This window comes from Botryllus schlosseri, chromosome 5 (genome assembly GCF_051294905.1).
Source record: "Botryllus schlosseri isolate E-star chromosome 5, Bs_hap1, whole genome shotgun sequence".
NCBI lineage: Eukaryota > Metazoa > Chordata > Ascidiacea > Stolidobranchia > Styelidae > Botryllus > Botryllus schlosseri.
Genome location: NC_137240.1, coordinates 9,018,379 through 9,045,947, shown reverse-complemented (window position 1 = coordinate 9,045,947; position 27,569 = coordinate 9,018,379). Strand labels below are relative to the sequence as shown.

General features: G+C 40.5%; 4 protein-coding genes across 4 annotated transcripts in view; 2 read left to right on the top strand and 2 right to left on the bottom strand.

The window, feature by feature from the left end:
• The window catches only part of LOC145438927 (ribonucleoside-diphosphate reductase large subunit-like), a 36,092-nt gene extending 31,635 nt beyond the window's left edge, over positions 1-4,457 (bottom strand). Inside the window, exon 1 of the mRNA XM_080316321.1 lies at positions 4,447-4,457. The gene's annotated coding sequence lies outside the window, so the exon portion shown is untranslated. The remainder of the gene's footprint in view (positions 1-4,446) is intronic.
• Positions 1-15,107, top strand: part of LOC145438925 (metabotropic glutamate receptor 3-like) — a 30,451-nt gene extending 15,344 nt beyond the window's left edge. Inside the window, exons 12-22 of the mRNA XM_080316318.1 lie at positions 177-238; positions 1,738-1,900; positions 3,465-3,608; positions 3,689-3,789; positions 4,481-4,605; positions 5,162-5,294; positions 6,786-6,986; positions 9,368-9,647; positions 11,922-12,010; positions 12,073-12,209; positions 13,984-15,107. Of these exons, the coding sequence (XP_080172444.1) occupies positions 177-238; positions 1,738-1,900; positions 3,465-3,608; positions 3,689-3,789; positions 4,481-4,605; positions 5,162-5,294; positions 6,786-6,986; positions 9,368-9,647; positions 11,922-12,010; positions 12,073-12,209; positions 13,984-14,107 (1,559 nt within the window). The 3' untranslated portion in view covers positions 14,108-15,107. The remainder of the gene's footprint in view (positions 1-176; positions 239-1,737; positions 1,901-3,464; positions 3,609-3,688; positions 3,790-4,480; positions 4,606-5,161; positions 5,295-6,785; positions 6,987-9,367; positions 9,648-11,921; positions 12,011-12,072; positions 12,210-13,983) is intronic.
• LOC145438922 (uncharacterized) overlaps positions 1-27,569 on the bottom strand; it is a 254,138-nt gene that overhangs the window by 43,165 nt on the left and 183,404 nt on the right. The gene's annotated exons all lie outside the window — the stretch shown is intronic.
• Positions 18,839-27,569, top strand: part of LOC145438926 (metabotropic glutamate receptor 7-like) — a 48,924-nt gene continuing 40,193 nt past the window's right edge. Inside the window, exons 1-3 of the mRNA XM_080316320.1 lie at positions 18,839-21,115; positions 22,211-22,248; positions 22,302-22,454. Of these exons, the coding sequence (XP_080172446.1) occupies positions 21,067-21,115; positions 22,211-22,248; positions 22,302-22,454 (240 nt within the window). The 5' untranslated portion in view covers positions 18,839-21,066. The remainder of the gene's footprint in view (positions 21,116-22,210; positions 22,249-22,301; positions 22,455-27,569) is intronic.

Below are 27,569 nucleotides of genomic sequence, written 5' to 3'. Positions count from 1 at the left end.
TATGAGGACAACCTCATCGCTAATTTGAATTATGCAGACATCCGAAACTTGTGCGTTGTGGCGCCCGACGGGAGTGTGCCGTACATGAGTACCGTACATGTACTGTACAAAATAGTAATTGTTAACGCGTCGCGTATTCAGAATGCATACCTGTATCATATATTTATGTATTCCAGAGCCCGGAATGCGAGTGTGTGACGAAGATGAACACATCCCTGACTACAAAGCCTCGCGAAATGTACGTATACTGATCGTCAGTTGATGGCAGAAGCCTTAACCTCTGACCACACATTTGAGCAATTATCATTGCTATTAATATTTATGGTTTTGGATCTCAACGGATTCGCTATAATTATGAACAACGATATTGCTTGCCATGTCTATATAAAATATGCATTATGTTTTCATTCATAATTATGCATTGGAGATCAATTTACACAAATATGGCACTGGTTATTCTCGCATTGCATTGAAATATTAAAATGACAGCATCTTGCTGTGGCCGTATATATCAACATCGCTTAACGTTGTGTATTTACATTATATGTGTGATTGCTGTTGAACCAACATTAGCGGTGTGATTCATGGTTTACTAGCCAATAATTTAATCTACAAGATATATGTATGAGTCAGATGCAGATTGCAGATATACGTAGCGATACGTAGAGACTAGAGATTCTAAACTTTAGAAGGGCGAGTGTACATGTTGGACAACGCCTACAACACACCCAAATAAGCATATACCCCGTCCCTAACTCTTATCGCTGCTAATCTAACGTAAGGTATTATTGTGTGACATCAAGACCCGCAGCGACACTGTAAACAGGCACCGTAGTCCGCAAGTAATAAACTTATCAATAATATATGGCGATCCCGGCATGAATTTTATTGAGAATGTAATACGCAAGATATGGCAGAATATTCGCAAGCGGTTTCCTTACATTTTACAGCGACATTCGCTACCTTTCTGGGTTAACTTACGTTACGAGTAACGGGCATAATGGCTTGGATTTCGCATATTAGACTGGGTGCTACGTCCAGACATCCTACTACTCCATATACTTACAGCTTGCGTGATATGTTTTTCACACTATAATTCCGAAGCAGATCACACCGAAACATTGTAACGTTTGCTACCATGGTATTCCTGAGAATTATCATAAGTGGTCGATGTACCCAGCGTCGCTACTCCAGTAGAAGTAGATGCTACGCCGTAAAATTATACTCAATTACAAGTGGAAGTAGCAAATCCAAAGACATGTGAAAACCACATAAGTAGAAATAGGAAATGAATATATGGATCGAAGGTGGCTAACTGGCTATACATTCGAAATGCTAGGGTGCATATTCGTGGAATAAAATGACTAATGGCAGTACAAATGGGTGCAGTTTTAGGAATATATATTCACTTCCTTCATTTAACGACATACAGGGGCTATTTCGACTGGTTGTTACGACAATTTAACTAATACGCTGGATGCAAACATATCGCCAAACACTTTCTACTTTACGGAATCCGAACCGTAAAAAGGTAATGGTTTTACTTAAAAAGCTGTTAAGTATAAGTGGAAGTAGTCAAAAACTATAACCCATTGAGCATATAGTGCAAGTTAGAAAAACTAACTTCACTACTCCCAAAAAGTAGAATTACTTCGTTACTAACCAGTGACCACATCTGGGTGTAATTGGTATGTTACTCAAACGGATCCGGATCGTTGTTTATGTGTGTTCTTCCAGGCGTTGGACGAATCCATGACCGTATTCGTACACGCCCTAGACGCGTACCATCGCAACACCTGCCAGTCTGCGCGCGGCTTGTGCGACGAAATGGCGCGGAAAGCCGGCACGGAGGAGGTAGCCAAAGCGCTCTTTCAGCATGTGAAGGACGTGAAATTTTTAAGTACGTTGTATGTTTTTTGCAAAGTATAACTATATTGCTTTCTGCATCCAGCTATTCATATTTCATTTTCAAATAATTCCTTATTGGAGTGTGTTACATCGAAGTGAGTTTGATTCAATCACAAAACACGGACGTTTGATGCATATAATTCAGCCGTTTCCAATTCCAATCCAATTCATATCTATTTACTACCAGACGCAGCGATTCATTCATTACCAGACAGGCCAGCAAGCGCTCTTTTTTCTTTAAATATCACATTGAAAGTTATGGAATCACATGATATGGCTATAGTCCAGCCCGGCCCAATAACCAGAGGTTGTTAGAGGATAGTATGGGACTTGGTATATTTTTGTCCTTGATGTTTTTGCGGCATATTCACCTTGTGCATATGCATACCACAAGTAGATGAGGTGTTATGACAATTTCACCAATGGACATCTTATCCTATTTCTACTTGCAACAATTCATAACATAAAAAGTTGCCGGCAAAATTGTGAAGTGGAGGTATCGCAAAAGCATAACTACTCGAATAAGTACCGAAAGTATGCATCACCTACTTCGGCATACTCCGACTAAGTTTCAGTACGGAGCACGGAAGTCTAAACCCCGTATATACATTATACATCGTGTTGCTGCGATCGTGGAAGAACTCGGAGAAGCACACCCTTGATACAATCAATATCTTCATGTTTTGACCAAGCGCAATAGTTTCTCCCAATCCTGTCTGTCGGGATGGCCTACTGTAATTCCCTTGAGCAGCCAATTCGAATGACTCTAAAATGACACGTTCTGGTTCCAGCTACACCGTATTCATCCGTGATTATTTTCAGTTTGCGATGGTATTGCTTTTTTTAAAACCGGTTAAATATCATTAAATTCCGACCGATATCTGTCCCCGTGGACATGTCGGTATCTATCAACTTCGTTCAATATCTACCTGCCTGTCCAGTGACGTAATTCCTTCTATCATTATCCCCATTTAAGGGTAGTAGTGAGATTCTTGGATTGTTGTATGAGGATAGGAGTATTGGTGGAAATGCTTCACGTTTGTATTCACTGAACTACAAGTGCGCCTGTTGGGCTGGAGGTACTAGTATTTTTACTCAAGGAGTGCTTTATGTTAATTAAATAAAGTTTATGTGGGGTTACTGGGGTATACTTTACAAATTTGTGCGCCTAATTAAGAGAGTCTGTTCGATGTGCAGAAATTTAATATGCAATTGAATACTGTATTCATATTGCAATATACCCGAATGTTTTCGACGGACACTTGTCAGGAGTAGTCATCAGCAATCAGCATCTAGTAGAGAATTCAAAATATATTTGTAGATTAACAGTCGTAAGAAGAAGTTCTCTTAAGTCAGATGTTGATATCGATAGTAAATATCGGCTTCATCGGAAGGAATGTGTTATCTGCATAGACCAAAAATTCTAGTATCCGTCTGCAATAGTCCACACTGTAATACAGTTTATACTTTTTTCCACCCGATTGCGTCATCGCTGTATAGTTTTACTGGCTACAGGCGGGTATCGATATTTCAAGCCACGTTATATTTGTTTTCAGCATCGGAACGAAGAATATTCAAATTCGACGAAAACCAAGACGGACCCCCACTGTATAATATCATGGCTTTCGATAAGAAGAGAGTACTCCCACATACTCTACTGGACGGATGGTACACTGTTGGAACGTACGACGACATTGATAGTAAGATTCTGCTACAAATATACCAACTATCCGATCGTGTTATATAATATTGTGTTGTCAACATCTGTTGCAATTTTCAGGAGTAAATTTAACGAGCGACATGCCGGAAAAAGTGATGCTCTTGAATTCGGTGTGTACGGACGAGTGTAATCCGGGAGAAGCCAAAGTTGTATCAGCAGAGGTGAGGTTACAGTAACCCATTGATATGTTAGTGCTATAGTTCGTGGGCTATTACTATTAGCGGTGCTATCATGCACAAAGAGTAACAGATATATAGCCTATTGAGTGTCTGCATAATAAAGAAATAGTTTAACAACCAACTCCCAGTTATCGTATTATTACAACATACGTTCCAGTCGTTCATGAAATATACATGCCTTCTTACGTAACAATCTCATGTTATGTGTAGGTTTATTGAGATTTTGGTGGACAAGGGTGCTCCTTGAAAGTTGAAAATAGGCGCCTTACTGCCTGTCTGACCGATGCAATACCAACATTTACGGACAACGGACTTGGAAACCCAATAGCGAAGGGTCGTACCATATAATCCCCGTAAATATGTAATAGTTATTAGTGGCTAGCGATGGGTATATGGAATCCCTCATCATTGCTTGCGGTGCTGTGGTAAAGTGACAAAGTACTGTGAGTTTTGGTGGACGCTAGGTTATTTCAATTTCTGAAAACGTTCCAGTACGCTTTAGCCCTGCATCCACGCCAATAAAACGAACGAAGAGCGAAGACGCGTTGACCATGAATAAGCGCTCTATACGCTGACACGAATGTTAATTATTCCCGTACAGTAAATCGTGATATTTTGATATATCACAAATATGTATACATTAATACAACTATATATGCTAACGTTTCTTTAGACGTGCTGTTGGGTGTGCCAAAAATGCACGATTCGCGAATACGCCGCAGGGGACAAATGCGTGCAATGCGGTCCACACGACATGCCCAACGCAAACGGTACCGGATGCACGCCCATTCCTATAAAGTGAGTTTACCCTGCAGGTTTACATCGTCATATATTATGTTCCCACCACATGGAGCCATGTTGACGTCAGACACCCTAGGAAATAGCCCTGTATGTGGAAAATTCACTACAAGTTCGTTTATACTGCGTGCTTGGCGTAAGATACATTTTATCACGTGTCGAAAAAGAACGACTCTGATCCAAATGCGCTGAATAGTATATTTGTGTGTTAAATAACTGTATTCTCCAGTATGGCATATCGCGACGATATGGGGCAACTAGGGGGGTGAAAAGTGAGGGTGAAAAGGATTTCCACCATATTCGAGGGTATATCACCATTCCACCATCTATATGGTGTGAAACGTGAAACCACCTTATACACAGAATAAACTTTATTATTACGTTTACTGAGCATGTACAGTTGCACATGCATGACTGCTGTAATGAGGACGCGACCTAGATTGCGATGTAATAATAAGATCATGAAAAATACATATCTACTGGATGTTTACATATACACTGCGTGCCATCCACCTCTCCCCATATGACTTTTAATATGAGCCCGTATAATTTCCAGCGAAATGACGTACAGCTCCGGATACACAATCGCCTGTCTGACATTTGGCATCTTCGGTTTGGTGTGCACTGCCATCGTGACCGGGATGTACTGGAAGCACAGAGATTCGGCTATCGTGAGAGCAAGTGGCCGGGTAAGAATTTCGAAAAGGTGTTATGCCGTACTGTGTCTGTGTGTGTGTGTGTGTGTGCGAGCCAAAGGATCCTAGTTAAGTATGCAGCAATGAAATACTTCATCACCTCGAGTGCACATGCACACATTAGCAAAGTCCCACTGTCCTTGTCTAATGATACACTCAATGCAAATTCATGTTCTTATTCCAGAGGTGGCCATTACCGAAGTACTCATGCCTTATATTTTATTTGTTATCAACTGTAAAAATTGCTGCTGTCTTGGGTGGCTCGGCTCTGAAGACTCTGTCATATCGAGCCTCCCGTCTTCTTTGCATGTCGCATCTCACTGTGTTACATTTTTGTTGTGGGATGTTGGTATGTAATGTAGACGAATAAAGATTCTCTCTCTCTCTCTCTCTCTTGCGAGCACTTCGGTACAGCTCTTGGCTATGCTTGTACTGTACCTACTTCTGTGGCTGCATTTTTAGACGTACTTACACTTCTAATCAACAGTTTTCAGTTATGTAAGCAAAACTAGGCCATAGAATACTTACGTTTTTACTTGCGTTGAAATTTCTACTTCTATTTGTACTTGAAGTATAATTTTGAGATGTCTAGGAAATAGCTTGTGTACTGAATCTACTTTTACTGTGATATAAATTCATATTAAAATACACCAGAATATTTTCGACGGACTGTGGTCAGGGGCATTCGTCAGCAACTATAGTAGAGACTAACAACCAGTTGCTTACGATTGCCCCGAACGAGTGACAGCCGAAAATATTCGGATTTGAAATATGAATGTATTCTTCAATTGTGTATTGAAGTTCGGTACCTCAAAGAATCTCTTCAAACACTTGTGCTTGAGTAAATATATTGTTGCTTTACTGCACGGATGTCAAACACACGGCCAACCAGACGGTTTCATCCGGCCTTCGAAGCAATTCTGACTAGTTTGAAAACTGCGTACATTATCGACCACGTTTCTAGCAAACGTTGAGGTTTTTAGTAAGAAATACTTCCATTAAATAATTCCACACGACAGTAAATGTATGTTCATAGGCCACATTACTACCACCCGACAGCTGTGTTGTATTCCTCACAACGCAGTGAACGCACACGCAGGGCTGACGCCAGTATACGTCTAAAACAAAGGGAGCATCGTCGGAGCCACTGTTTTAGCCGTTTATAACTGTATTGAACCGCGTCATGGAATTATTGCCAATTCCATTGCTCGCGAATGTCGGTGTAGTCAGAACCCCTATGACCCGTAACACAATGTAATATACTATTGCGTAGGCTTGATATTAAAGTATTCAAATGAAAAAAAAAGGGCATGGTTGTTGAGGTAATATTGAGGAATCATTTGACTTGTGCGCCCGCGAGCGATCCGAAGGTTTGCATCCGGCCCGCGACGCAAGTTGAATTTGACACCCCTGCTTTATACTACTACCTCTAGTTGAGTAACGTTGAGTCATTGCCTATACTTTGACAACCTATGCTTGCTTCAGGAACTTTGCTTTTTCGTACTTGCCGGCGTATTTCTCACGCTGCTGAACTGCTTCGCTGTCACCGCTCACCCGACCGCGTTGTCTTGCGGGCTCTCGCGTGCTATATTAGCGCTGGGGCCGGCTATCATATACGCGGGATTATTGATGAAGACTTTTCGCGTCGTGTTCATTTTCCAGTCCAAGGGAATACTGTCAACTCGGGTGAGTTCTATAGGCACGGTTGGTCGAAGTAGTCAACATAGGCATTCTCAAGTATCGGTAGAAGGAGCACCGTAAATGTATTATGTTTCAAGCCTCAGGAAACTGTTTACTAGAAGTAGAAGTAAACTTAAATGGTAACCACCAGTGTGCGTGGTGTCTGTATGCAGAACCTACATGGGTACTTTGAAAAAGTAGAAGTATTTCATTACTCACCACATCTGATTACAAGTAGAAGTAGTGATTTCCAAGACGTTTGAAAAGTACTTCAAGCGGAAGTACGAAATCAAGGTATGAAGAGTACGCGAGTAAGTAATTTCAAGATGTGGATTTGGTCGTGGTATCGCATACTTTTATCAGGTAATCGGAGGTGGCTGCATTCGGAATCGCAAGATGCATCATCACCACGAACAACACAAAACAACTTATGCACTACCAAAAGGTGCAATTTTCGAATATATGTTCACCGTTCAGGGGATTCAGGCGACATTTCGCCAAGTTGTCACTCATGAAGGTCATGCAAGCCTATACCCAAACTACTTTCTACTTTACAAACACGCTGTGCATAAAAGCAAGTAGTTTTGCATAAGAATTGTCAAGTAGAAATGGAAGTAGTCTAAGATCTTCAACAATATGTTCGGTGGGGCTGCTCAAAAATATATATTTATTAATTTTTACTGCATACTTGATAAACAATTGTAGGTTACATGAAAAAAACGGTGCACACCAATTTTGGCTCAATTCCGACAAGTGGAAGCGAAGTTGTTATAGTCGAAAATTTAGGATTTATTTAATAAAAATATAATAAAAAATATTTTTTTTCAAATTTTGCTGGCTACCCCATGAAATTGTTAGGTTGTCTGACGAAACGATGCACAACAAATATGGCTCAATTCCAACCTGCAGAAGCGAAGTTATTGTAGTGCAAACTTTTGGATTTGGAAAAAGATAGTATTTAGGGCAGATGTCTCAAACTCAAATGTGCTCGCGGGCCAATTTTCCAGTTTTAGACGACGCCGCGGGCCGTAGCATCAGCAGGGGTATTCTTTGTCTTTCCAAGTAGGCCTTATTTGACGGGATGAAATTGTCATATTCAAAAGCAGCCGACCTAACAGACTGACATTCAATGCACATCGCATAAATGTGATTTACTTTTGTAGCAATTTGGACCTGGCACGAAAAAAATATCACATTTATAACTATTTGAATAGAATTGCCGTTGTACTTGATAGATAATATTGGTAAGATATAGACACCATGCGAGCGGACAAATGCATGATGTCATCATAAAAGCTATCGCGTTATTATTTTGCAGCTACAATGAATATTTTGAATTTAACAGATTGATAGTAGGTATTGATCTGACGTCACAGCATTTAGGGTTGAGCAGCGTAGCCCAATCCAGGATTCGGGTATATTACTGATATTGGGCTATTAATCTCATGATTGTCCTTGGTCAAATACCTTGGAATATGGGGGCATATAAATAACAATATAAATGTATTAATGAATGTGTCATAGTAATAAAAGTGTCAGAACGCCGAACATCGTTGGAGCGTACCACTGCGGTACTCAGTACCTTTAAGTGGCCTTAATAACATGGATGTAGGGACCCAAGTTGTAACTAACAGATTGACAATGGCTTGCCAAAGTTCGCGTACAAGTCACAACTTACTAATTTCAGTCACGAATCATCTAAGGGTCGGGTTTTATCAGCATGAATTGGAAATGTGACGAAATAGTGAATCTTCTACTGCATGATGGCGTTCGCGATTGACGTGATGTTGAAGTTTGATGAATAGTTTCAGGCTTTCGGAGCAATTTGAGAAGGGATTTTAACTTTTAAACCTAAAAAGGTAGATATCTGGAACTTATATATTGTCAAACACTTGAAAATCTAAAATGTCGTCGTGGGCCGCACAAGCTGCTCTGGCGGGCCGCATGCGGCCGCGTGTTTGAGACTTCTGATTTAGGGTGACAAATTCTTTCATTATTTATTATAAATTTACCCAGCGTAACTAATAACTTCGTTTCTACGGGTTGGAATTGAGCCAAATTTGTTGTGCATCGTTTTGTCAGACGACCTAACAATTTCATGGGGTCGCTAACAAAATTTGAATTTTTTTTGAACAGCCTGAATGTTCAGTCATAATGATACAGGGGGTCTTTCACGGAGTTTGTATAACAATTTAACTATACTAAAAACGATACAAACATATCCCAAAACGACATTCTACTCTAGAAAATACAAAGTACATAAGAGCATGTTGTTTTGCTTAAAATTTGTTAAAGTTAGAAATTGAGATAGTCTAAGAACATAACCACTTGAATAATAACAATACATATTAAGTAGTCACGCTGTAAAGCGATCTCTTGATTCGCAGACGAAGGGGTATCTCGAACCGGGTCCGTTGATATTCCTCACCATCTGCGTTCTGTCGGTGCAAGTCATTATTCTCACTGTGTGGATGGTACTCAGTCCGCCCACCGTCTACGTGTTTTACGCCGAGACCGATTTCACTGCTTTTCGTACTTGCAAGCATATATGCGACGAACGCGTTTACGTGGGTCTCGCCTACCCGTTTTTGATCATTCTCGTATGCACCATCTTAGCGACTGTCAATCGGAACGTGCCTACCGGATTTCGGGAGACCATGTTTGTTGGTGAGTAACGATAACCATATTCTAGACCAGGGGCGGGCAACTTCTCGAGTCGGCGGGCCGGATATAGGAAAATTGAGTACTTGGCGAGCCGGATTGCTGAATCGATACGATATTCGCCCATTTATCCACATTCCACATATACAAGGAATAAATCGCATTTAATGAATACATTTTAACGACAGTAATGTCACTTCAGAGCCATTTCTCGCCGCTAATGACGAAGACAATGTGGATTTGAGAATAGCATTGTCATACAGGCGCCGCCATGTCTGCTTCTATCTGATCAATCAACACACGGTGCAATCCTCAATTAAGATTTCAAGGAGTTCGATAACCCCGGTACCCCTAATTTACCAACACATATATTCGTTAGGGTTGAGTAGGTGACGAGATAGCATCGTTGTTGAACTGTGTGGCCTGAGAAATCTCGACAATGAATTCATGCGGTCCGCGACCTCTACGAAATTTGAAAAGTGGCCCGCGACCCGTTTTGAGTTGGCGACCCCTGGTATAAGCAGTGTTTTCGTCTTACAATCCTAGAAGTGTGCCGTGCTACAAGTCGGCGGTTACAGAATGAAAAATAAGAAATATCAGCCTGGTGTAATTGACCATTGTAGTCGACAAACACCATGATTACCACAAACGACATTAGGGTTGAGTACATCGCAAATGCCGATAATGCAAGTCTTCTCGCTTCGACGAAATTACGCGTAAGCTTCACTCTAGCACGCTGCGCATATACGTATATAATAACATGCACTATGCAGTCACTAAAATTTGACGTTGTAAGCAAGTAGTGGGAAATCTCGGCAGACTAGGGCCGCGGGTCACATTATCATGTAAAACGGAAAACTGTCCGCGGGCCGTATGTTGCCCACCCCTGTTCTAGACGGTTGTTTAGTGAAATGAATCGATGGCGCAAGCTTGTTGATGTGTATTTAAAAAGATGTGTTGCTTTTCCCCTGATGGCCCTTTGTACCACGGTTAATGAGAATGAGTGCACACTGTACAGCGTATAAAAAAACAGTGCTTCCAAACCTTTTTCCGTTTGCGACACACTTTTAATGCAAGTTCTCTTGGGCGATCAATAATAAAACACGACCAAACGAATGAAAAACAAATTAATGGGAAAAACCACAATTTATACAATTTACTGTGAATGCGGAAGGTGAGTTTGCATACTGCATCAAGATCAAGTCTAAGCTTGATTGGGTTGATTTTCCTACACGTAAAATATCCAGGAATACCTTTAATTGAGGTACACCTATTTTTGACCAACCGCCACATGTACGAACTTTTATTTATACCTATAAAACTGCTGTCATATCAATGAGAAGATTCCTAGCATTCCACAACAACAAAAAGCAGCCGTCCATGACACATTCGATAAGGAACGACCAAATTTAGAAATGCTTCGCGACACAATGGTTGGGAGGCGCTGGTGTATGACACGAAAAGAGGTCATATGAAAGAACGACCAAATATCAGAATTGAATATGTCACAAATGGCGGTTACGCGATAATACAATTTCAACAGCGCATGCATGAATCACTGAGAAAATTGGATATCAAAAAATTAACTCCACTATCTACAAATCTATGCAGAAGGAAATGGGGTGTTGATATCTGTTGATTATATTCCACGTGTTGCATTCATAATCGCGCATGTTGGTTTCCATGAATGTAATTGACTGCATGACTGATATATACAATATAATTGAATGACTGATACATATCGGTCCCTATGGAATATTTACCATCCATGCATGGCTATTTGAGGTCGTCAGCCTCTCCTACAGTCAGATACGAGCTACATATAAATAATCAGAATATGCTGGCCGTTTATCTCGATTATAAATGCATGATTGATGAAATATTCCTATCCCGCGTGCATCGTTCGGAAAGAGGTGAATTTTTGATGTGATGGTAATTTAACGAGGCAAACACAACACCTAATCCCGCACCACACGAATACCGAGTGTCAGCATGCGGTTCGGGAATAACCTAGGTTGGTTTTGCCTCAGCCATTTTTTAGCAGATCGTAACACACCCTCGCCGTATCATACTTATCATATCGACTGTAAACATGCCTGCTGACGCAGGTAAGATTTATGACTAAGCTCCGTTTCCGCGGTGCTCTTGTAAGAAAGATAGGATATTTTGTTAATTTCAGGTCCCTATATATACTCATAACACGATACGGGTTAAATACACAACATTACCAGAGCCTAATTTCGACGAAATTTCATCATTTACATCATCGTTTTCGAACAGGATTCACAATGTACACGACGTGCGTCACGTGGATAGCGTTCCAGGCCTTGTTTTTCACCCAAGTCGATAAAAATCGCGTCGAAAGACAGGTTAGTGAGACGATGCGTTTCGAAGCAACAATTCCGACATAATTGGCTCTTTTATAATCAAGCTCACAACCCTGTCCTGCGCGTTGAGCATTAGCGCGATTACGGTACTGCTTTGTCTGTTCGGGCCGAGATGTTATACTATTTTACGGCATCCGGAGCTGAACACGTCTGAAGCCATGATGTCGCGACGTAGCAACGGGTAAGTGCAAGATTTAATCGTTCGCACACTATATATCTGTACGTACGTGAATTATGTTTGTATGAATCAAAAGAAAACTATCCTTTTTTCGTGGTCGTCTGCATCGGGTGGTAAACAGGTGGTCTGTAAATAAGTACTGCTACCTTTTAGGAATACATAAGTACGTCGAATTGTACCTAACGATTTTACACAGTTTTATGTACGAGTGTTCAATGACGTACTTGTACTTTATTGGAGTACTCAAGTACGTTTACTTTTACTTTACGGTTATATGTGAGTGGTCAGTGATGGAGTATTTCTTCGTTTTCGGAGTACTCAAGTATACTATCACTTCTACTGAACAGACTTGAGTTTTTAGGCAAAGCTAAGCCTAGAATATTTACCTTTTGCTACGAGATCGCTAATTCTACATGTACTTCAGTGGAAATTTACGTTGCAATTTCTACTTGAGTACCAACGATGACTATACTTCAACCTCATCTGATAATAATATTTATATTATAGAACCGGTATATATCCATTATCCATACGTTTGCAATATTGTGACACTAGGACGTGGTGGCGATTATATTGCATCTGCTACATTTAATATAGAACGCGGTATTGTATACCATATACCAAAGTATTGTACTGTTGAATGATATACTATGGTATGTTACATGTTTTATATTTGCAGAATGTATGACCTGCAGCTCGGTACTAGGGAGTACATCAGGGATCTAGATATCCATGAGAGTATATGCTGCTTGGAGTATAGTATCCGCCATTTTACTAATCCGATAATCTTTGCATTGATCACTTCACTATAAATTTCGGTTACGCAGGCGTTCTGTTTACTGTGTTGCAACACGATCTATTTCCGCCAATTATGCCACGTTTGTTGATCAGCTCACGTTACCCGATCCGAGATTGTTTGTTTGTGGTTTCGGGTCGTGTCTGCCGACGTCTCGAGTGGTTGAAGGGCCTACTCGCACGCTAATCACGCCCAGGTCACGTGCGTTTCGGTCGATGCGCAGATGTATTATTATGATTATAATCGATTGCGGTCGTTGTTTGTGTATTGCTGTGTTTCTGAGGGCGGCTGTGACATGTAGTTAGCTCTTTACCTTATTGCTGCCCCGGAACCCTGACACATCTGTTTCAAGTATCTGCCTGCAGTCAGAGGAACAACATCGTGCTTCTTCAAATTTGTCCAATCCTTTTGTCTGCACTTTCAAAATCGTTTACCACTTCGTGGAACACGACAATTGGTGTCACAATATTGAGAACAGATAGCCCGACCCGAGCCCTGGTTGTATTTACTGCAAGCGGGATATAGCCAGTTACTTGTAAGTTCGACCGCACACGGAAATCCTGCTTTAAACCTGCCCACGCCGCTAGCTTTTCTATCAATCATAGGTGATCAGTGAAAAGTAAGCCTACTTTTTCGAAGTACTCAAGTATGTTTTTGTCTACTTGCAGTATACTTGGTCTAGTGGTTATGATTACTTGGTTTTTACTAATAACCTTTTACTTTACAGTTTTCGATTTCTAGGCGAAATCAGGCCTATAAAACTTACCTTTTTAGTTACTTCGCTATTTCTATTTCTACTTGAGTACCAACGATGAATACTTTGACCATCTCTGTTTTCAATACGTAAACGTATTGACAAATAACATGACATATTGCATCTATACAGTTGGATATTCCTCCAGGGTTTATATGATTGTGGCGTATAGATATTTATGTTTGTACGTAATACGATGTGAACCATACTGTGCTATACTTTTGTAGGCATTGCAATCCGGATCGCGCTGTACCCCACGAACCGGTGGGTACGATATCGGGGGAGGTGAACAAAGCTTTTTCGAGCATCCAAGAGGGCGAGAATAACCAACGCACTGGGTCTACCGGCTGAACACTGTCATGCATTTTCGGTCGGACCGAATGGGCAGGATAGCAACAGCAATGCGTCAAATACTGGATTCTAAAAGACAAAGAGCGAAATCATTTTAGCTTCCGCCAACATTCCGTACTAAGATATACAGTACACACACGTGTCTGCGCACTGTGAGTATGGTTGAACTGCAACATCGATCGCGATGGGCCGTTGGTTGGATTTTCTTGAAATTGAGTGTTGCAATATGGAAGTGTGTGCGTGACTCACGCCGTGTACTTGAAAGCTGGGAACTATTGAAAACTCTACTGAAACTGTACGCCATTCGGAAGTGTTACAAGTCCTCCTATGATAATGCCTCCACTTAAAATACTGCCCGATAAACCACGGAGAAACTTTATGCGACTACAAGTAAGGTGCAGACTGTGCACAGTCAACAGGGTGCTAAGGTTTACTTGCCTTTTATCGAATTTCTTATTATGTCGAAATTGTTACGTCACACCGCCTGTCTGCGTCTGTCCATATGATGTGATGATGTGACCTGCGACAGACGCTAGAATTTCATGGAAATGTATGCCATACTAGCAGAGGTGGTCGCTAACGCAACGCTTCCAATTGCAGTAGTTTTGACATGTCTTGGGAAACTGTTACATCTACTTCCACTCTTGAGTAGCAACATAGGGTACGTCGACCGCCTCTGCATACATAGCTGTGCTTTGCCACTGCCCAGCAAGCGAATGCACTCCGCAGCCAGAAGCACTACCTAGGCATCAAATTTGCTCTACTTTTTGCGAGATACTATTAGACACTAGATCCATATCAATTATACAATATACGTGTTTTGCTATGCCTGACGACTACCAGCACTGTGAATCGTAATACGGTATGAAACATACTGCATCCATATGTTATTTTGTGTTCGCGGCAGAATTTTTCCGTGTAGTTCAATATTGGTACATACAGTATTTGATATTGAGATGGCAATCATTTATAAAAATATATATGTTTCTCTTGCGTGTTATTGTGGTATGTCGAGGCAGTTCGAAGGTTGGGAATTTACGCTGCGGCAGCGGGACATATGGAAGAAGACCAGACATAGACTTATTATACTATGCTGATAAGTATTTCGATGAAAGCGAGTAATTTATCAAGAAGTTTCTGTTCATTTGTGAATAGATGGGGAGTATCGAGTTTTGTATTATTCCAGAAAACACTGGGGAAATGAAGGACCCTCGTTACATCTGACCAGATTACATCATTTGAACCTTGTGCCCAGATCTTACTCGAGTCTCGAAAGCCGTAACTTAACCCCAAATCATGATTTCGGTTGATCCAGCACAAATCATGGTCCATTCAGTAAACATAAAACTCTCAAAAATGTGACAGAAAAATGGAAAATTACTGCGAAATAAAAATGAAATAAATATGAACGAATTAATAACATTTTTTTGGGAACTCCAACTATACATTGCTTCAATTCAAAGAATTAACAACCAAGCAACATTTGCGATTGTACGTGCATTGTGCGGGGAAGGGAAAACCTGGCTACGTGACCATCGTTATCCACCGGTTCCAGAGAGTGATGTATGGTTTCAACGAACGAAATATTACTAGTGTTATTGCATCTCTCACCCAAGCCACAATCATTCCCAAGTAATACTGATAGAAATCTAAGACCCGATTTGAATGATCGTGAGATGCAGCAATTCCGTCATGGATCGGTAGCCTACGAGGTCAGAGGGTTACGAAGTTCACTCGTCGCCTCTTGACCGATTCATTACGCGCGCAATCGCGCCACGATTACATTCAAACCGTGATTGCTGGCACGAATAAGATTCGTTCCATCACGATATAACCGATTTGAACCACTCTGGCGGATATAGAACACCACTAGGACTTACGGATGTCTTCAACGCATTCTCTGTATCTAAGCTACGAGCAAAAACCTATATTTCGTCGGTCCTAGTCCGACGCGTAACATACTTATTATTATTCTTCATTCACAGTAAGAAACCGGTCAATACACACCAGTGATGAGCATCGGAGCGGAGTCGGAGTGGATTCGGAGCGGAGTTTTGCCGATTTTGTGACAGTCGGAGCGGAGTCGGAGTTTACTACAGATATTTTTTCGGAGAATTTCGGAGTATTGTAACTTTTGTCTCCGATATATTTGGATAGCTCTGACCAGAATACACTATTGATTATGATTACAAACCAAACCACAGACAGTTGACACCTTGTAAAGTTGTAATATGACGACGGGTAATTCGGATACTTGACGAGATTCATCGGAGTATCTCGGAGTCTGGGATTGAGCTCTTCGGAGTCGGAGGGAGTTTTCCTAAGACACTAAAGTTGTCGGAGAGATTCGGAGTCTCGAAAAGCACTATCCGCTCATCACTGATACACACATAATCCCGGGAGCAACTTGCACCTAAAGGAAAATGGCGAGATTGGAGTAAATTTTTAAAATTTCAGTATTGCAGTCAAATTGTTATTCCTATGCAATACATGGAGAAGTCAGATTACAGAATTGCAGTAGATGAAGAATTGGCAAGGGTTACAGAGCAGAGGTAGAGATGATTGAAAATGAAGAATCGAAATTACAGAAATTATGCTGTGATTCACAAGTGTAATTTTAGTCCAGTGGTGCATTCAAGGCCTTCCGAAGAATATGCACAGTGCCCAATAGCGTGATCTTCTGGATCATGTCGAATCGAACGTTACCCGGGATCTGTTGGATATGTCTCATGCGTTTTTGCTTACGACTCCTGTATTATTATCATTATGTATAAAAACATTTAGTGGTGCTTTTCGCATCAATGACTTTTTGCATCACGGCGATTGAGATATTTTTACCAAGACGATTCAATAATACTTCGGAATATGAATTATACACAATATGAGGGAGTAGCTAAATCTGACGCTTCGATTCCCGTATAAATTCCAGTAGGTCGGCGATAATGCTGCTGTCCGTTAAAAGATAACATAGTTGGAAAGGAACGTTCTTTGTCTTTTGCGTACCATACTACACGACATCAAAATAGTCCCCATGAAAAAGAACGTTGGGAAGCACGATTTGGTTATAATTATGCAACTACAGAGATTGCAGTGTACGTGTACGACTGTACGTGTACTGTACACTGTACAGTCGCTATAATACAACCAAGAAATAATGATGAGCTTAGATGTACCTTGAGAAGAATGAAGTCGTCTTGATCGTGTTCAGGTCCCGGAGTTCAGACAGAGGTAGGTGACTAGGTGTGAGACATGGTAGTAATGAACGATATATCAAACTATGATCTCTTCTTCCAACTTGATAAATTACTAGATTCGTCACCACCATATCGCATATAACTTGTCTTTGGAGTATTTGTTGTGTCTATCATTCATCAGTGCGCCCATCGTCGAAGCTTTGCGGTCGGTTTTTAGCTGGTTGACAGTCACTCATAACGTCACTCGCAATAAAGAACGATATAGTGTTGAATTTCGCAAGGTGGCAGTATAACGAGATACATAGCGTAGAAAGCAGATGTGTGCTTTACTCTAAAATGTTTCCATTGTGACTTTTGGTCGGTCACATTTTTATTTTTAAAGTATATACGTTCACTGTGCAGCAGTGCTCTGCACATATTCCTCATATTGCTGCAATCTCAAGCTATTGTTGTCAGCAATTTTACTGTGTTGAAAGTAGCAATCGCCAAAGATCGATGATATTTTCGCCTTCAGTGCGGGTTTTAATATCGGTAGAAATTTCAAAGAGAATAGTCAGCTGGTTGGTGCCAATTGTTAAACGGCACAAACATGTAGTTTTATCAAGATGTTTTGTAAGTTAAAAATCCCATGTTCAAGTTACTCTATCTATTCTATCTTACCAAGCCTCGGTGACTTACCATAGGTTGTACGTAGATCGATTTTCAAATCAATAATGGACAAAACAATTTGACCAAAAGGCCAATTGTTCTGTATTTGACCGAATCGCACCACCTTTCGGGCTTCATCGAGTTTGTATAGTGTCGTCTATCGCAATGCAATATATTTTCACTTAGCACTAACAACACGCCGGATGTGAGTTTCGCCTAAAACTTACTATATATGTCGAACACAACCCAGACACAGAAAAGCTTAAGTTTATATCCAGCGGGAATCCTTTCGTATGAGTGTTGGGACGACTCGCATCATCACTAGACACTAGTATGGTTAATGTAATTAATCAATGTAATCAAATTCATTCCGACAAGACATTGTTTGTATTCTCGTAGCTGTGACTACAGCTATTTATAAGCAGCACGTGAAAATTATCTAATTTAAGAGATTTAGTGGAAATAATTTTGTCATTAGGCCTACTCGAAGGTAGCACCATCAACCATTTGCTAAGCATAGCAAGCACATTTCTACCTACCTGCTTTCAGCACGAAACACAGTCCTGAGTCATACCCATGCTTGAAGGTTCCTTGTTTACTCTAGACACTGTGCGGTGTACCCTTCAGATGTCAAATCACATTGATCCAGCTACTTTCAGCATTAGTCGCGGAAGTAAATAGATGTATTGATAAGTGTTGCTAGTTCCGACGTGCAATGACCTTGGTGGGATGTACAGTTCATCGCATTCGATTTCTCGCAACGCAAGACAGCTTGCTGTCAATTGCTACGTCAAAACGTATCTTTTGTAATTGTCAGAAGTTAAGGCAGGCTACGTCGTGTAATGTATAATTTCTATATGGACTATGTAACAAGTGTGTAGGCCTATATCACGCATAGTACTGATATGGCATTGTCGTAAATCGCGGGGCGTACTACCGCACGCACTGCCGAACATACTTCTATGTAGGACCGCAACGGTCGCTCGCAATCTATCCGAACAGACGTCAGTAGTTGGTGGATGTCGTGCATGGTTGCACGAAATTGCGCTTTGTGTGTTCTAGGTATTTCAAGAATGCACCTGGACATACTAATATTACTTGTCAAGAAACGTTTCAGTATTTCATGAGGTGGAAATAAGTGATTTTACGATTATTATATGCATCTGAGTAGTGTCGTGGGCGACCAGCTGTTAGTTCTGCATCAATGCGATGTATAGCCTTATACAGTGTGCGTACGTACACGTGCAGTGCAGTATAGCGAGAATGTGTTTTTAAGGTATAAGGCACTGTAAACAGACAGAAAACAACTGTCGATTACAAGTTGGTCTATTCTGAACTAAACCTTAACTTGCACTTTTACATTCTCCAAGTATGTAAGACAAATGTCTGCGGATGATAGGATCCCTTTTTGTAATGCTTCGGTTCCGGAAATGGCTTCATGCCCTTTCCTAAAACTTATTCATCTTAATACACGTATAGCTATCAGTAGATCGTTATTTAACGAAGATTAAAAGTCTGCAGCAACATACCCCGTGATGCGTGACATAATGTATGAAATTTGTTTCCAAAATATCAGTGCAGTTTGGTGCGGGCTGAGATTGGAATAAAATATTGATGGGTAGAGTAAGTAATAAAGAAAGCATACCATCTAAATGTGAACTCAACAAATGGCTATATTGCTTTTGTAAGACAACGTTTGAATTAGTTATTTCGATAGAAACGGGCAATACATACTGCGAAACTTTATTCAAATAAAAAAGGAGCTTGGAATGTTGTTGACTATAAAATGGTGTCATATATTAATTTTAGTATCATCATAACTACAATCTTTGACATCCGACAACGAATCACCATATTTTGTTTCCGCGTATAGTATAAATACTGCTGGTTAGAGACATATATTATGTAAGTGTGTGGGAAGTACAGTTACAAGCGCGTCGGAACACTGCAGGAACTAAAAAAATTCCAGATTTCAATGACTGTATGTGATCTTTAATTCACAGTGTTGCGATCGTTTACCATTCTAGCTTCGTGGTATGCGTAATGTCAAATAGTATGAGCAATCTTCTCTGTAAAAATATTATACTGTCCACTGTTAAACTGTGGGATCAAGTTGAGCAAAGAGGTTTCGCGAAATTTAATGCATGAAATATGTATAGAGGGCAAGGTTGCAAGATCGACTTTCCATTTTGGTTTTTGTGATGGAGAGATAAAACGTGTATGTATGGAATGTCCCTTTCGACCCAGAAGAGATAAATGCTCATGAGCTATCGCATTAAGTCAAATATCGCAATCACGATATTTTAGCACGAAGAGCTGTATCTATGCACTGTATATCGGATTGATATTGGGTATAGTAAGTTTGACCGAAGTACAGCCAGTAACTGCACATGTGTATATTCTGAGCAGTATGGACATTACATATCTAGAGACGAGGTATAATAATTCTCACGAAAGTAATCTAGGTCAAAGATATTCTACGCTGATATATTTCAGGAAATAAGAGATACATGTCAGAATCATCAAGTTATGTTTGGAGCAAGCTTAGAATGTGACGAATGACTTCTCCAAGCTGCGATACAGCATCAAATATACTACAACATGATCGAAGTTCTTGCTTCTATATAAAGTTATCTTAGGCATTCGGCGATATGAAAGATGTAATGTAATCATACAGTTCAGCTTGATTTAGAAGTATCTTATGGAATACCCATAAGTACATGCTTAATCAGCTATTGCTTCAAGACCGATAACCGCATGTATTTTTAGTAAAGGATCAACTCTCCGATAAATTAGTATCTGAACGTAAATCCACCCTATCAATCAGGCCTTTACTTGATTTGTTGGCATCGAACTTTTGCAATTCTATCTGTACGAGATGTGACGGTGTATCCAATACGATTTGTAATAGTCAGTGACCAAATTCGTGCAATAAGTTCATTCAAAGCACGACAATCAACAATGCTTTTTCGCATCGCAGACATAGCTAATTGTGCCAATGTATAAATCGGCGGTATGTCATGGGTGTTGGCTATAGGAATCATTATTTTAGATGTGCGCAAGTTCGGGCAGCGTGCCAACAATCACATATGAAGCATTACGATTTATAAAAAGAGAATGGATTCTATTGAATTGCTGCTTGCTATTTATCTGCTTGGAATATACCGTGAGTATCGCCGATAAATAGTTGGAAAATCATTTCTTCGATCTATCGCATTTACACGTTGAAATCATATACGAAGCAGCTCGTTTTTAATATTTCGAACGGTCTCGAATCGCTATCACCAATATTTTCTTCTCAGTATCGCCAGCATTCATGATTTGAATTATTATGGAAGGGATAATTTTCAAGCATCAATGAATTTGACGGGATTAAAATTATTAGGGACACGATAAATAATTTTCAGATCTGAGTGACCTACCAATTGCTATCAATTGAAAATAATATGAATGAAACGGTACATGCGATGACTGCCAACACGTTACCAATGTTTGTCACACAGTACAAGCGGATAAATATAGCCTATGGCGCTACCGCTAACTTATGATAATGCTATAATATGAGCGACTGTTTTATTATTCGAAATGCCGCTTAGTTTTGTGCGGAAAATGATGACTCGTTTGCAATGAGATCGCGTACCTGCGGTGCGCGATTACAGGGGAATTTTCCGATACACTCGTAATGTCACCTACGGTTGAATCTTCTATAACAGCTTCTGTCATTTACAATGATAGCTGACCCGATAAATTAGCCATATAAGAATACGGATCGTGAACTATCTGTAGTAATGTACTATTTTTAAAATATTAGAATTGCTGTAGGCTACTTGATAAGCAATTCGTTATCGACACATTAATAAGACTGTAGTTACACATTGACATTGTGTACCGTGCGATGAATGAGCCCGAATCAATCGCATGGCATGACCTGTGCGTACTACATGTATCGTACAACGAAACCGAAAGCTAAATCGTCTTTTTCACACTCCGTAACCACGTTCTGGCTCCGACACATCAGAAATGCGCAGAGATTGGCTCCCGCACATGTTCAATGGGGGTTTGGACAGCATGGATGAGCGTTACCAAGGGATATGCTCTTCATCAATTTAGTACTTAGAATGATTGGGCGTCATGCATCTTCTTACAACCGTACCGACGGGACCGCGTGTTCCTGGCTATCTTCATGCTTACGATGCTAACATTACCATTTTCGTTTGAATTGATAAAGCATACCATACCATATGTTCTCCTTTTATTTCAGCCTGGCAAGCTCTTGTATGCACATATGCGTCTGCGCAGGTTTGTGTCTTTTATAATAACTTGTATAGTCAAAATATAATCGATTCTTTCAGGATTTGCCACCAAAAGATAGAATCCAATACCGTCCCGGCGATATTTTAATCGGCGCCGCGATGCAGGTTAGTTACGAAAAAACAAACGGAGAATGCGAAGAAGAACAGCATGGCATTCAACTGGTGGAAGCTATGAATATGATAATCGATCAGGTGAATTTTCAAGAGATTTTAGCCAAAGTGAAATTCACCTTATAGAAGGCGTTGGAGTAAGAATCTCGTTTTGCGACGATGTGAATCCTGTTTTAAGCGCAATTGAATCAGAAGTGGTAAACTGGTCAGTAACGAAGTACTTCTACTTTTTCAAAGAACTTGAAAAGGTTTTGCCTATACTTGCACTGTTTACCCAAGTATATAGTTATGACTTGAGACTACTTCCAATTCTACCTAACATTTTTCGGTTTCTCTACTTGAGAGCCAACGATGAGTACTTGACACCTTTTACTTGAACGCAGGTCTGTATGGCAGCATCTGGAATAGGAGCCAGACCTATTATATCTTCCAAAGCATCAATACCGTAGAACAGGGGTCGGCAACATTTTGCTAGTCACGGGTCACATTTCGAGTGTACAACTTTTTGGCGGGCCGGAATTTTTCTTAATACTATATTTTACGCTCACTTCGGTACATTATCCTACATTGCTGCAATCTCAATCATACCAATGATAAAACACATGTATTTACACTTCAATAACGCAGAATAAATGTGACAATTGACGCAGTTTGCTTTTTGAAAGGTTTTCAACTTCTGGTAACAAGTCAGATGAAGCAAGAATCAGACCATATTCTAAATGGGCGTCCAAAATACGTGATTTTGGCTTGCTCGTCGTGAATTTCATTTTTCAAAACTAATGCTCACATGCATAGCCTACGTGCTACCAAAAATCGTTGCAATGTCTTTTGTATCGTTGGACAAGCTGGGATAAAGATCAATTTCAAGAACGTACTCCTTGTCAAATTCATGCAGCGATATGCTCTTTGTATGAAATTTGTCATTCAATCCAACTGCATCGCATTTCAAAAACGCCCAGTTGAAATTTTCAGGCAATGGTATTGGCGTCCACATTAAATGAAGTACTGAATAGTCAGAATTTGTTTCGTATAGAAGGAATGTCGGCAAAGCGGTTGAATATTCAGTAATTAAAATTCGTATCACAGTTACAAATATAGTGTTGGTACTAGGTTTTCTCTCCTCCAGTATAGGAAAGTGAGCATAATTTTCTCAGTACTGTTGACATTCCCCGAGTCGCAGATTTGTTTCGAATGCGCCTCAACATCTCATGTATTCAGTTGCCCCCCCCCCCCCCCCGAAAATGCAAATTCAATTTGTGCAGATGTGTCGTTAAATGTACCAGGAGAGCAAGATTAGATACCCATTTTCGATTACAATATTATGAGTTAACGATACTTGTATTTTCGAGGAAAGTTTCTGTTAATTTCTCAGTTCATAGACTCGTGCAAGCATAGCTGCTCGACTTAATGTGCGAACATGGCAGATATACATTACATCGCCATATTGATTCTATGCTTATAGTAATATCTGGCGTAACAATGTTGGTGATTCAGTTTGTGAGACAAAATCATATTTACAGTTTTAATCATTGTGGCCAAAACTCTTCAGGTTTGTTTTCTTGGCGCACAATGCCTTCTGGTGAATTAAACTATGAATAACTAACCTACGGATGCTATAGTTAGGCTATCTGTAATTAATAGTGTAAGTTTGAGATTTTGTCATTGCGTCTGAGATATTCCAAGCGTTTTGGAAGCAGAGGAAGGACACCTTTATTGTCACACCCCATTGGTAAACCCTTTAAAAAGTATGGTACACCTTCGGTTGCGAGATACACCCGATTGATAAGCACTGATCTAGTCCAGTGCTCTTCAACCGGGGTTGTCGTACACCCTAGGGTGTACCAGAATTTTCAAAGGGTGTACCACTCGGATGGGGTGTACAGGGGTGTACCTGATCCACATTATGATGAACCGATGATACGATGACTATAGCTATCATAAAAATACGCCAGTTTATGCTTCAAAACAGAATAACTGGATGTGTAATATCGTACAATGTGATGTCATAAGCAAATGTTTCTAATCATTCAACCTTTGGTAATGGACTTATTACTTCCTTTTCGAGTAGAGCAGGGTTGAGTTAGCATGTGTTCAGGTTGCGATATCAGTCTGATGATTCTCGAGGAAACCACCGCTAAATCTCGGACATTTTGAATTTGTGCTTCCTGCGGCCAGCTTATGAATAGTGCAGAATACATAGCCTACTTACGCAGCCACGGGGTCGAGTTTGCGAACCACTGCGTTAGAATGTGGTCCAGTAACCTCGAGCCCTTATTCGTATTATCATTTACTATACGTTGCAGCCTTGCTCAAATGTCCATTCTTATTTCGGCTACGTCAGGGGTGCTCAACCTGCGGACATACGGCCTCATTCAACCGCATAACCATTATTTTGCGATCTTCTACACATATTTAAATTAGTGTGTGTTGGCGGCCGTCATTATGTAACCAATTGTTGCTGGTTCTAGTCTCGGTTCTGCCATGTTTCTATGTGTCGGAGGTTTATCTAGGCTCCTCGTCGCCGACCCCCTGTTAACGTAGCGTCTTGAAAAGCCCGGAAGAAGAGTTAACCGAACTTCAAAGTCAGCAGCAAAGTCCTGAAAGTGGACGCACGTTAGCGAGAGAGAATGGAGAATGGGAGTGCGCGTGCAGCCAAAAGTCGTCCTCATCACCCAAAGCAAAAATACTAAACTTTAGGAAATGCACTGTCGTGGCGCACAAATTCTAAACACACTGTCATTGATGTGTAATAAAATATTATTAATAACAATACAAACAATCCTGGTGGGAGGCCAAGAAATAACAATATGCAACTAAGTGATAAATAGGAACCGCATCATCATTAATATTGTACCCGATATTTTCGAAAACACCCTTCATCAGCTCTACGGGTTAATCTGATCACGTGAGCTGAGAATTTATAAAATTTTGACAATAATATGTGAAACTACCAACATTTTCGATGACATCCATTCAAGAGGCAAAATTTTTGCGCTCTGCGCGACTACACACATAATCCTAGTGTCTTTTCTTGACATTTATACTCTCGATTTTGGTACATAAATTATATATTGTAAGCCTGCTGGGATGTTTTGCTTCTACAGTAAGAAAATTTGCGCATTGCATATCTCAAGAAATAAGTGAAGGCACAGAACACCACAAGGGCTCTCCGTGGTGTTAAGTTCCCAGCATCAAATTTCATATGAGCATTTGTCGTCCATGCGCCATGGCGAATCCCCGTTGGAATCCGGACGTATTGTATATGTAATCAAAATGCGGCTTTCGGCGTTATTGGTGTATTATACGGTCAGGGGTGTACGAGTTTTGAGAAAATGTTAAAAGGGTGTACCGCGACGAGAAAGGTTGAAGATCACTGATCTAGTCTACTCTAGACCAGTGCTCTTCAACCTTTTTCGGAGTGGTACACCCTTTTAACGTTTGCTCAAAACTCGTACACCCCTGTTCATTAGGGGTCTTCAAAAATGACTTTTTTTCTCAAATCGTACTGGCTACTTGATAAAATTGTTAGGTTACCTAATTTAAGCCTACACACCAAATTTGGTTCGATTCCAACTAGTAGCCGCATTGCTACGGGAAAAATAAATAACGAAAAATTTGAAATTTTTCTGTTCACCCGATGAAAGTATTATGTTGTCTATAAAAACGATGTTCTTCAAATTTGGTTCAATTCCAACCAGTAGAAGCGGAGTTATTGCCGTCAAAAATTTGGATTTGAATAAAATAGTATTTGGTCACAGAGTCTATTCGCCGCCAGTTAGGCCGCCTGTCACGCAAATTGGAATTTATTTCGTGTCAGCCCCAAAACAGCATGACATTACGAACGATAATCAACCTAAATGTAACAGTATTGGGGAGAGAATAGGTAAAGCTACTGCTGCAGAAGCGGTAATTCAGATCAGCGATGATAGCAGGCGCACCAGCCTACTGCGTATCAGGCCTGCCCCACACCACACACAGTCGACAGAAGCACATGGGCTGCATGAGATGTCAGTAACCTCAGATCCTATGTCGCTATACACAGTCTATTGTCACTAATTTGCATCACTAGTAACAAAATATTAAATTACAAATGTATGGCGAAATATTGGACATAACATCGGCATTTTAAAACAAAAGGGTTTCGATTTCATCATGGATGCTGTTTCGACCCTGGCTGGCTACGTCACTTTTTTATTTTCATTGCGGTATTTATTAACGTCGGGTATGAAGTACCGATTCAAGAAGTCTGAGCTATCGCGGCGGTTTCCTCAAAAATCACTAAAAGACAAATGACTAGCTGAACACATGTTTGTTAACTGCATACTTTCCAACACCAAACGGAGCCATTGGTCTATTGCCGACGGCTAAATGATTACGGGAGATTTGTGCTTATGACATCACAATCAAACGGTGTACAGTATATTACACTTGAGATAACATCGTACCATGCTCACAGGGCCGTAACAGCACTTCGTCAGCTCCCCCCCAAATCGTTGGCCTAGGGCCCCCATGGGGTGATAAACCTAACTTATGGGGGGCTTCGCCCCCCAGACCCCGCCTTGGCTATCCGCTTTTTGACGCTATTTCACATCTCCACTGGGTGTACGTTATGTGAGACCGCTTTTCCCGCCTAGGCGCGCGAAGCGCGAATAATTTCAGTAATTCAAGAATGTAATCGGGCAATATGATCGGGAATTACATATATATTGCTATCAATTTTGATCCTCTCTCTGCTCACGTAATCAGATTTACCGGTAGAGCTGAGCGAAGTCTGTTTTAAAATTGTAGGACATCCCAATAATAATTAGACATCTTTGGGCGTATACCCGTTGGCAGGAACTAAACAGCACTTCGTCAGCCCCGCCCCCCTCCCACAATAACTTGGGTTTTGGGTTCTCATAGGGTGATAAACCGACCCCTCATCACAGTGTTCGCTTTTGTCGAGAAATTTGCTGCACTGTTTAGTGTGCCAGCTCGAAGCGCGAAAATTTTCGATAATTCATGATACAATCGGCCAATAAGATTGCATTGCATATATATTGCTATCAATATCTTGTCCTCTCTGCTCATGTTATCAGATTTACCGGAAACTGTAGGGCCCATAAATAATAATTAAACATTTTCGGGTCGGCGGACCCGTTGGTATGACTTCGTTACATGATTTTATTTCGTGACCTCCTGTCTGCTATATCAAAA